The following is an 11,463-nucleotide window of genomic DNA, read 5'->3' as shown; positions in this document are numbered from 1 at the left end:
GCTATTTAACCAACCTGGGCTTCCTGAGCACCTCAAAGGCAGCAGAGCCCCAGGCTGATCGCCTTCTTGTCATGTCACATTAATGTTCATTCAAAGAGAGCCCTGAACAGCAAGCGATTATACTCCACAGAAAAATGGACAATCCTTCAAGTAGGTTGACATCTCTGTATCAAAGATAATTTTTTTGGTCTTGTGAAATATTTTCATTTTATTCAGGAATGGATCTTTTGATGTTCACTAGCTGGTAGCTGGCAAAGCTCTAAGGCAGACTCAGACCAACAAAAGATGACATACTTCTGGGTTTAAACTTTTCAGCACACTGTCTTCCCCTAGTGGCCAACAATTATATTTAAAGTTCTGAATCGCACTAATACATATTACGCCATGTAAGTTAATAACTAGACTACCTGAGCATTAGAAAATACCTGACTGACATGTACATGCATCTGCAATGATACTGGTTATCAGAATGAAAACGCTGGACTATGGTTACCTTTATATCCTCAGATCCATTAATATGCAAACAAAGTAAGCTGAGAGAAGAGCCAGAGGATATCCAGTTGGAGTGACAGAGGGGGGAAAGCCTGCGGGGCAGAAAGAAGCCTTTACCCAGCAGCTCTCATTGCCCAGCAACCTCACCACCGAACAGAGAATGCGTAGTGCTCTCTGCAGACTGCCACTGCTTACTCTCACCAACAGAGGTAATTACTTACAAATTAAGGGGAAAACCAGCTGTGAAAAATTAATGTCAAGTGCTAAAACTGCACTGTTTGCAACGAACAAGCAGCAGGTCAGCAAAACCGTTAGGAATCATTCGTGTAAACATTTAACTTAAAAAGAAAATTCCCATAGATGCCAAGAAATGTAATATAAAGTGCAACAAAAAAGAGTCATGTCTCGCCTCTTAAAGGGATGCTTCGGGAATTGCACACCTCAGTGTGCAGCAATACTTTTGGTTGACAAGGTGTTGGTTTTTTTTTTTTAATCTCAGCACGTCTGACTAAAATTAAAGGCAGGAAAAAGTTGTTTCCCCTTTTCACATCAGACTTGAGGGTCATCATTAGTGAGTCATTTTCCCTCCAGATTCAACTCTAGGCAGCTTAGGGCTTAATCAAGTGGAAATCTGGAAAAAGGGGGGTCATAGGGGTGGTCAGGGTTGGGGTGCGAGACAGAATGGGGCAATTGTTCAGATAAAGGCCTCACATTGAGTCTGCTTTCATGTCTCTCTGTGGGATGTGATGGGACTTTACAGTAGCATTTCACTCCCAGTAGGTTTTTGTTCACCCCTACAGAAAAGATGCAGCCATAAAAGGTGATCTCACATTTACAATCATGTAATAAAAATAACTCAAAGCAATTGGAGAACAGATTCAAAGAGAGGGAACATTTAGGGGCCGTGTTGTAGTTGCATTTTTTTCTTGCTTGTTTTACGTGTCGCAAACACACATTTTGAAGGTCTTCATACAAACAGGGAAGATGTTCAAGTTGTTGGGTAAGTCTCTAAAGAAGCCAAAAATCTGAAAACTTAAAAATAATGATGTTATGTAGCTCCACTTTTTTGATTAACTGTTCATACTAAGAATATCAAATATGACAATAGCCAGCTTTAAAAATTCTCCCATCTTCCTTCCATAATTTTGGTGTTTTTGAAGAGACTGGATTAGGATCCTGGGTGTCGAGTTCACACTGTTCTACTGCATTACTTCTGTCTTTGTCTTGTTTTATTTTCTATTCATGAGTCAACTAACCATCTGGGAATTTAATTTCAACGCTACATGTACATCCCTAGGAAGTCAGCTAATGATCACGTCAGTATGAAGTTCAACTTTAAGTTGTTCAACTTTAAGTTTCAATTATTGGGCAGGCTGAGATGAGTGTCCCATTATCTGTGTAAATATTATAGAGTAACAGAAGTTCATTTTATTATTTGCTGCAGTATTTGAGCTACATAGATTATGGAGCAGTGCATGCATGGGTTTCATACATGAAAGCTGCTAATGCAGTTGAGCATTTTTAATTGTCTAAAAATTAAGATGTATGTGTAATGCACTCTTTAGGAGGTGGAGAGAACTAAAAATCAACCAGGAAAAGAATAGTATATGAAAAGCCTTGAACAGTATGCATGAATGTCAATTTATTCTTTGCATCCATGGAAGAAATGAGGGTAAGAGAGGCACCAAAACTGGCAACAGCCCAGGGGCCCACATTATCCTAAATCCGGCCCTGATCAAACTGTTGTCGCACACTCAACATTCCCAACACTAAAATGAGATTCCCTTCAGTTTTCCTCACAAACAGACAGGCTCCCACTGATCTATTATGCACCAAAGCCTTTCTCATGCGTGTTTTGAATGAAAGCTAGCGTATTGATGGGTTCAGATAATCACGTTTTCTCTAGACAGGCTTAGTGTCACTAAATAAGCTGCGGAGTGAAACGAAAAAGAGGGGAGGGATGGGGAGAAAAAAAACTTCTGAATAATGAGAGAATTTCTTTTGAGAATCTTAAACACAGGAAAAAAATGTGCTTTTGCTAAATGCTAAACTTGTCATAAACTTGTAATGAGGTTAAAAGGGGAGGGTTAGCGTAAACTTTAACAAATATAAAGTACTTACAGGCTGGTTGGTTGCCTTGCCTTTATTATAACGGAGTGTGGTCCATCAGCAGGTGCATTTGGCACATTTCAGTGATGCCTCCAGGTTCCGCTGGAAAGTTTTCCACTTGTCTCGGTTTCAATGAAATTCTCCACACCTATAGCTTGATGAAAACCACCCAAAATACGAACTTTTTTTTTTTTTAAGTCTTTTTCGTCACCTATCCTCACAGTTTTTGGTGGAATTTGGTTGTTGTCAGTGCATGGTCTCCTCCAAGCCGAATAAAAGTGGATATTTGCATCAGAGTGACCCTCCCCTCGCCTTTCTTCGCTGCCATTGTTAGTCACAGTCGGGGCTCGGATTCAGCCCTCCCTCGCCAAATCCCTCCCGAACGGAGCGAGGAGCAGCTTTTATTCTCTGAGCCCAGGCTGGCAATTACTAAAAGCCACAAAGAAACTATTATACCTACCCCTTAAAAAAAATTAACGTCTATACATCACAGCTGGTCAAGTTTGAATTACTTTTGCTTTGGCGAAGTTCTCTAACTTTGTGTTGTCACATCACTGACATGTTGAGCACGCTGAGTAGATACCTAGAATGATTACCTACTCACTGTGGTTCCTCTTTAAATTGCTGAGTAATTTACAATCTAATCAAAAATATGTTTTTGATTAGATTGAATTTACATAGCAAAATCCATACTTGCCATAATCAGTAGCATGAGAAGTAGTTGCTTCCTATAAATTAATCCGGTTTTTTCTATTTATGATTCAGACCTGAATAAATAATAATAATAAAAAACTGTCTTGCTGTCCAAACTGTCAATGACTTTGCTTTAATGTGTGGAAATGTTAGCCCACTCTTCCTGACAGACTTATTTAAATTCATGGTGGAGCTTCCAACTCTGAACAGCCTTTTTAAGGTCAAATCACATCATCTCCTTTGGATTTAAGTTGAAGCTTTGACTAGGCCATCTTAAAATCTTTTATATACCTAATTAGATTTGGGTCATTTCCACTGGAGAGCAGAAGTTATAATTTCCATTAAGCACACAGCAAGTAGCCATCACCTTTGGCCATTAGCCTTCTGCCACCATGTGTGACTGTCAGTATGATGTGTTGTTTGTGAAATGTGTTACTTTTGCATTTGACACATCACAATGTTCCACTTCTGTTTCCTGTGTCCACAGAGCATTTTTGAGTTGTCGATGTGTTCCAGTAGTGATTTTGGTTGAAACCCATGAGACTCTGAAGTGCAAACTAATGCCAGTGACACATCCCTCTGATATTTACATAACAATGAAGTGTATTTTTACTCTTACCATCTTGTTTCTCATTGTATCCCATGAAAGATGTTCAATAAAGGCTGATCAGAACAGATTATCTTGCTCATGTCATACCATACAACAAATCCAAGGAGGCAGATCATTGCACAATTCAGTCTGGTGAGGCCATTTTTCAGTCTCTTCTTTGAAACAAAACAAACAGGGTCATATTGTTTTTTTTAAACTATTGTTTGGTTAAAGCTCCCAGCTTCTGACAAAGTGACAAAGATAAAGCAGCAGATTTTATTGTGTACAAATACAGCTGTTGACATTGACGGTAGTTTTCCTTGTTTGGCAGACTGGTGTTATTTTCTTGATTTCCTTTTGACGTGTCATGAGTTTCCTCGAATAAAAAGCTCCATTACTGCTGCAAATGAAGCTTGATGTTGTTTAGTTGACAGTAAACCAAACTGGCTAGTTTAGTTTGAGACAGAACATCTTAATAGGAGAGGGAAAAGTGTTTAGATGCTGCCAAGTGACGCGTTTTATTTATGTTCATTTACAGTGAAAATTGGAGCTATCCTGTTTACAGGCATTTTTACGTCAGCAGATTTTATAAAGGCTGCAAGGCAGAAAAGCTTTCTGTTCAGAGCACATCTAATATTTGAGTAGGGCCATTTGAAATTATTTAAAACGTTCTCTGAAACGCAACATTTTAATTTGGATTTAAAGATTGTTTAAGGTTCCTTTCCGATAGAATTTAATTCTTCTACGACAGCTCTAATTTATAAGAAAGATAATCCTAAAAGCAGTGTTTGGGGTTATATCCCAGCTTCATCTGCAGCTGCGATTGCCAAGTGTATGCCTACGACTGACCAATTATCGCCACCTAGAGGATAAAAACAGATCTCAATTGTTTTTCACTAATTTTACTGCTTAATTTTTACTAACTCTTGGTTGATTTCCAATTAATTGCAATAAGTAATAGAAAATTTTATGATCATGGGAGCCAAAAACAAATCTTCATCAGACAATTATAACTTCAAGGTGTCCAAAAAAGCCCAGTTAGCACCAGTAGCCATGTTCCAAAGAGGTTTTGGTCGCTAACAGGGCAGAGCTTGCCGAAATGGCAGCAAGCAGGTATGAGTGTTTCAATTCACACAATGTGGCAAAGCTGCTTTTAGATAACAGCTTTGTGTCAACAAGGGGCAGTAAAAAGGACACTTTTCTGCAAGAAAATGTCAACCGTGGACATACTGATAATTTGCAGAAGTGGCTAGAATTGGACTGCAGAGGACAGAGGCACACTGAGACTTTACAGTTTATCACCAATGGATCAATGGAATCATGCATGGTAATAAATAAATCGCACACATGCTTGGAAAAAAAAAGAAAGACCTCTCTGCATTTGTATAAATGAACTATATAATGTTTATTAAAATATATAAAATACAAAATACATATATGCATAATTAGATCCAGGATGAAATATGCATATAGAGCATAATTATTATACAGTAAAATGTGTTTACATATATAGATTTTTTAATACATATAGGAAGATATTTTTGCATTAAAACTGGCAGTGGTGATTTCATATTTCCTCTCCCCTCTCCTCACTCCCTCGCACACACAAACAGGAAGCCTCCTGGCCCCACAGCACTGGTCCCACCAAAGCGGGGCCTCTCTGGAAAGCTCGCGAGCAGCAGCACCTTTACACCTGAGATCTGCATTTGTGAAAAAGTCTCACACGGAACAACAACTATTCGGACACATACTGTAGCTTTATAGGACTTTGATTGAAGAGACTGAGTGACAACAACAGAAGTCGTCTGATTTGATTTTCTTCTTTACCGAACCCCTTAAAAAAAGTATGTGTAAGGAGAGCAGGCTTTCAAGTACAACACCGGGAGAAAATACTGGAAAAACTGGGCCATTTCTCTCTTACTACATGCCGAGGTCCTGCTAAGCAGACACCATTTACCATAAGTGTACTTGGCAGCTCAGTACAGTGTTTCTTAGTATATCTGTAGAGTTTGCAGGAAGCTTTGAAGATCCAGGATGGAGAGTGCTTCCATTGGATTAGTCCTTCAGAATAGCGTGGTTTGGTCCTTTAATGGTTCCAGTCACTCGTATGTATTTATACATAAAGCTGTCATGTCTGGTGGTAGTGGTGGTAGTGGTGGTGGTGGTGGTGTTCATGGTGATGGTGATGCTCGTGGCGCTGCACCACAGGAACAACAATCCCCGGGCTCCCGGGGGGGCCGGACGCCTGCTCCCTCTCCATGCCGGGCAGCATGGACGGCATGGCGGGCTGATGTTGGTGGTGGGGCTGCGGAGTCAGGGGGGTTTTGGTCGGGGACATGGAATCGCGAGCTCTGGCCTTCAGCCGTTTGCTGTGACTGTGCTGCAGAGGGTGCTGGTGGTGGGCTGAGGGTGGAGCTTGGTGTGGCAGGTGGTACACATCCTGACCCCCGTGGCCTGCGGCGTTGCCACTGTGCAGCATCGTTTGGATGGGAGGGTGGTAACCGTGGCATTTGTTGGATTTGCCACCTCCGTTATTACCTCCACTTCCCTTATAGGCTCCTTTAGGAGATTTGAGGAACTGAGCACCTTTGGCTCGGGGCTCTGCAGGGTTGTAGCTCTCACCGATGACCTGCGAGCGTCGGTGGTGAACAACTTGGGCTTCTGGCTCGTGGGAGCGAGAGCGACTCTGGCTTTGCGAGCTACGAACTTGATTCTCCTGAGCGGGGCAGTCTGGGTTCGTTCCTGAAAGACAGTATAGAAAAAGCAGTGGTATATTTCAATTAAGGTACCGGTAACTGAATATTTTTCACAGTAAAACTAAAATAAACAATTGAAATGTTGCAGTGAAACTAACAAAAAGAAACCTGGACACATTTCCCCTTGCAGACAAAACATCAAACCTGCCACATTGACTGAATCAATCCAGGTCAATGTGAAGAAGGAGACTGAGACACAATCTGGAAACCTGTAGCTTCTGAGATGATAGAGACCCAGAAAAAGTTTATGTCCAACTCAAAATCCAACCTAAAACTGAACTTGGAAACCATGCAAGACTGTAGGAGTAGTTGAAGTTTACAGCTTGCACTTGGTGAACTTTTACTCTCTTGTTATTTCTTTAGCTATGCCGCCCTGCAGTGAACGCTGTCATGCAGATGCATGTCGGTAACTGCAGCAACTGTAGCTGTGGCACAGATTGACAGCAGCTGGAGAGCTCCAGTGACCCTGACTGCTTGTTTTTACTCTGCCACGGTGAAGGATTTGAACAGGTTAGTGGAGGAACGTTTTAGATATTTTTTCCTCAGGTATACATACTGGGAAATAACTGCAATTGAAATATCAAAAGTTATTTTAGCTCACCTTGCGAGACGTTGCTGACTTAAAGCTATCAACGTGTTATTATGAAAAAGAGGTGAGTGATGTTTTCAGAACAGACTATAAAAAGCAAGATTCAGATTGATATTTTCATTATATTCAGAGATGAGAGCATACATTTATAATTTTCACACAAGTTTAAGTGAGCACCATCACAACAAAATGCAGGTTTTGAAACTCACTAAAATGAGACTACTCGATTATTTTTACTTGAAAAATTAGAATGAAAAATGTGTAATAAGAGATATTTTTAAATATTTTATTTACAAGAATAAATAAATATTTATAAATTTGGTATCTCAAGAAAATGATGACAACAGACGAGCGTTTCAGAAGAAAAAGCATTTGAAGTTTTTTAGAAGTTATAAATGTAACTTGAGTCCTTGTATTGACTAAATAAAATGGAAAGTATGTCAAATGTTTTAATTATGACTAAAGCTCACAGTGTTCTTCCATCTTTTATAGCCAAAGTATTTAAGTTATTCCTGCTTTTGTTAAATCTTAGTTTGAAGGTGTGGTGATAAGACGTGTATGCTGAAATAAAAATGGTTAAATAAAGTCGAACTGAACCGACCTTCAAATCTGGAGGTGTAGTTCTCAATACCAGCCAGGTCCAGGTAGTGGTTCCTCCTCTCTGTGTTCTCATCCACGCAGTAATGCTGACCCTCGGCGGCCGGAGGCTCACTGCTCTGTCCCTTGCTACTGTAGGAGAGTAAAAAGAAAAGCCATATGTGTGGGTTGAAGACATTTTTCGTGAGAAAGGTTTCAAACAGACTAACCTGAAGTACGAGGAGAGACGTTTGTCAGATGACCGGCTCTCATCGTGGTGACACCGCTCTGAAAAAGAACAGCTGAAGTTAAATAATGACTGAATGAACATGCTCTTTGAAAGCTAATAAACTTGTTGTATGTTATGATTTAGATGTCAATCTACTTCTTCTAAACTAAAAGAAGGGAGTGTAAATACATTGGTATCTAATCAGGCCGAGTTTAACAATCACAGAACCATTTAAGAGCGTTTAGGAGCTAAAAACCATGTGAAATGCCACTATGTCATTTCTGAATAAATCTGTATTTTACCCAAAACTAATTCAACAAAATTTGAAAATTAATTGAAAATCAAATATAAATGATATCATATTAGTATAAATTAATGAAAAACATACTTCATTTTTTTTTTGTTTTTAGAATGAATTATTCCAATAATGGAGTAAGAAATAAAGTCTGGAGACAAAATAACAACAAAATCAAGTTTCAGATTTTTTCAGACTTTTTTTAAGACTGGGTAGGAAACCTGAGTGGTTGGTTCATTTTTCATTCACCTGCTCCCGTGTCTCGTCTGTGGCTCCTCGGCTCCGGGGTGACGGTCAGCTTCACGCGCAGAGTCTTGCTTTTGTTATGACAGGAGTGATTCACAGAGGCATCCACCACATCGTAGATGGTGTGCATCAAACTCGACATGTCCTTCAGAGATCAAAAAACATAGTTTGCAAATTGGTTATAAAAAAAACAACTACTAAAAACATGCGTCTGAATAAATGTTAGACGGGAAGTTTTGGAAGCATTACAAAAACAACAGCTCAGCAGCCAGAGGCAAAACCAGCCCACATACTTCTTTGGTGACTTTCCCACTGTTGTCAAAGTCGTAAAGAGTGAAGATCCACTCCTGACGGTTGTCATCTTCCAAAGAGACATCACACTCCACATCCTGGAAAAAAATAAACATTTGTCCCTCTTTCATTCACACAAACACTCAGACAGTTCAGCGTAGCTCTTTATCCTCCTCATCATCACTGTGATTATGCTCCAAAGGCATGCCAACGGCAAGACACATCCGCATTTAAAACAGCAGGGGGCAGCAAAGTACAGCTTGCTCTGGTTTTCAGTAAACGTGCATTGCAGAATAAGAAAGATTGGCTAACTCTGCAAAATAGAGACAGAAGTTTTCTTATGCATTCACATTTTTAAAAAGGCCAGAACAGAGACACATAATCACCAAATTTTAAATACGGAAAAATGCTGAGCAATTCTTAGTTTTTTTCAGCTGCAGTCTCACTTACTGAGATGAGAAACAGAGAGTGATTGTGATCCAAAAATGATATCAGACAAGGCAAAAAATGCTGCTAGATCACATTAACTCTTACATTGACACTAATGCGTTTCTTCCCGGATGTTTTGGTGGCGTCTCTGAGAGGCTCCTTCTCTCCGTCCTCCGAGTGCAGGTACTGCAGGTAGCTTTCACAACCCTCAGCCTTCTCCTGGGGAAGAATCACTGTCGATGCAAAAGAAAAGCGTCAGAGACAACCTTTTGTTCTGTGCAAGACAGCCTTTGACTCTCACAATATCAATCTAATCGCTATGAGTGACTAGCTATAATGTCTATGATGCCTATCTACTTTTATAGGTAAGATTTCTTTTTAAGTGTGCTTTTTGCAGTCCATGAGGCACTGTGTGCTCGTCTCAAAGTGAGCAGTTTAGGATTAAAACACAACTTTACAATTTTTGTTCAACTATGACAAGCCAACAAAAAAATGGTACAATCCCTCATAAAACATCTGATAGGCTAACTGTGTTCTCCACCTACCCTCAAGGGGACAGTGTTGGTCTGTGAATTGTCCTTCCTTCAGCTCAGCGTTCGGAAACTCCTGGGAAAGAGAAAAGAGGAGAGAAAGACACAGAGGATGGGTGAGAGGGGAAGGAGAGAGGGGGTTCGAGATGTAAGCGAATCTGCAGTTCAGACCACAGACACAGAGAAAACAAACAGTTCCAGCTAAAGCATTTCCTACTCAGATGAGCGGCAGAGGGCTCCAGGCTCCAGCGCGGCCAAACACTTTGAACATCTGCACGCTTATTGTGTTTCACTGTCTGGGACACAGCGAGCGCGACCACAGCCAAGCTTTCAAGATTCCTCCGAGCCCTTCAAATGGATCCCTCACATCCATCAAAAAGCTTGTGATGCACTTCATCATCTGAGCATCCTCTCCCTCTCCCTCTCTCTCGCTTTCTCAGCCAACCTGTTTATTCTCATCCTGTTTGACATGAGAGACCCACTGAGAAGTGTTTGATGGAAACCCAGAGTTTAGGAAAAAAAGTTCTGTTGTAGTGCTTTTTATTTTTTTTAAAGCAACTCAACTCTGAAAAGTTTGGCTTATGAGCAACAAGCCACAGAATGAGGTTTGGGCGGCATTTATGCTGAATGCCAGATGGAAATTTCCTTGCAGATAGGATGAAACTGACTAATTACACCAGTACAGAAAGAAGAGAGGGATGGAAAGAAAAGCTGGTCTTCTTCCATTTGTGAATAATTCGCATCTCGCATAAAACTGGACCGCAAAGCATTCCACACATGTGCGAATGCATAAGCGCGCAGAGGGCGCAGCAGCACACACACGCTCAGGCTTTTTTTAATTACAAGTGCATTGTGGAAACAATGAAAATTAAGTGCAGCACAGGCCCTAAACCACAAATATTTAAACAACAAATGATTCAACTTATTTACGTCATTCCCCGTTCCTCTAAGCTGCTCAGCGGGCTTTGAAATAAAATCGCACCAGATTGAATCAAGGAGGCCCACTGAATTGAGACAAATAAAAAACAGACAGGGCGCTTGAAAACAAAAGAACTCCGTGTACCTTTTGACGGAGCCGAGGTTCATGAGAGCATGAACATCTGCATGCGTTTAGGTGAGCGAGCCCCCTCCCCGATTACCCCCTCTGCCTCTCAGAGTAATCACAGCGCCAGCGCCTGTTGTGGTTCTGCTTAAGAGTCTCAAAGACTGATTACTGTGGACTTCAGAGGACGATACGTCAGGACGTAATCTGGTCGTGACCTTCGCAGCTAAATGGGAGGCAGTCTGATAAGTCTCGGAGGTCAAGGCCCAGACGACCACCAGCACCCCTGGGAGACGAGGAAGGAGATAGGGGAAGGAGGGATAAAAGGGAAGAAGGAGGGAAGGGAAGTTCAGAGGAACAAAGTCGAGAAAGGAGCAAGGCTGATAAGAGGAAAAGGGCAGAGGAGGATGCTAGTTAGGAGACGGGACCAATCTGTTGGTGTTTTCAGACGTATGGTGCTCGGTTCAAAGCCTGGGAGAAATGGAAACTGTTTTATTTTTTTCTGTCATAAACAAGAAAACCCTAAATCATAAAGCACACATTCTTGAAACAAAATGAAAGAAAATGTGTATTTATATACACAAAACTCACAGCATC

General features: G+C 40.8%; 1 protein-coding gene across 2 annotated transcripts in view; it reads right to left on the bottom strand.

Annotated features, from left to right (window-relative positions):
• Window positions 1-5,259: 5,259 nt before the first annotated feature.
• Window positions 5,260-11,463, bottom strand: part of nkd2b (NKD inhibitor of WNT signaling pathway 2b) — a 32,968-nt gene continuing 26,764 nt past the window's right edge. Inside the window, exons 4-10 of one of the 2 annotated variants that reach the window (XM_008432547.2) lie at window positions 9,840-9,900; window positions 9,400-9,527; window positions 8,868-8,963; window positions 8,578-8,719; window positions 8,035-8,092; window positions 7,830-7,954; window positions 5,260-6,625 (exon numbers count right to left, since the gene is read on the bottom strand). In XM_008432547.2, the coding sequence (XP_008430769.1) occupies window positions 6,012-6,625; window positions 7,830-7,954; window positions 8,035-8,092; window positions 8,578-8,719; window positions 8,868-8,963; window positions 9,400-9,527; window positions 9,840-9,900 (1,224 nt within the window). In that variant the 3' untranslated portion in view covers window positions 5,260-6,011. Of the gene's footprint in view, window positions 6,626-7,829; window positions 7,958-8,034; window positions 8,093-8,577; window positions 8,720-8,867; window positions 8,964-9,399; window positions 9,528-9,839; window positions 9,901-11,463 lie in introns of both variants that reach the window. The other variant, XM_008432546.2, reaches the window with a different exon arrangement.

This window comes from Poecilia reticulata, linkage group LG16 (genome assembly GCF_000633615.1).
Source record: "Poecilia reticulata strain Guanapo linkage group LG16, Guppy_female_1.0+MT, whole genome shotgun sequence".
Lineage (NCBI taxonomy): Eukaryota > Metazoa > Chordata > Actinopteri > Cyprinodontiformes > Poeciliidae > Poecilia > Poecilia reticulata.
This window is presented reverse-complemented; position numbering and strand designations above follow the sequence as displayed.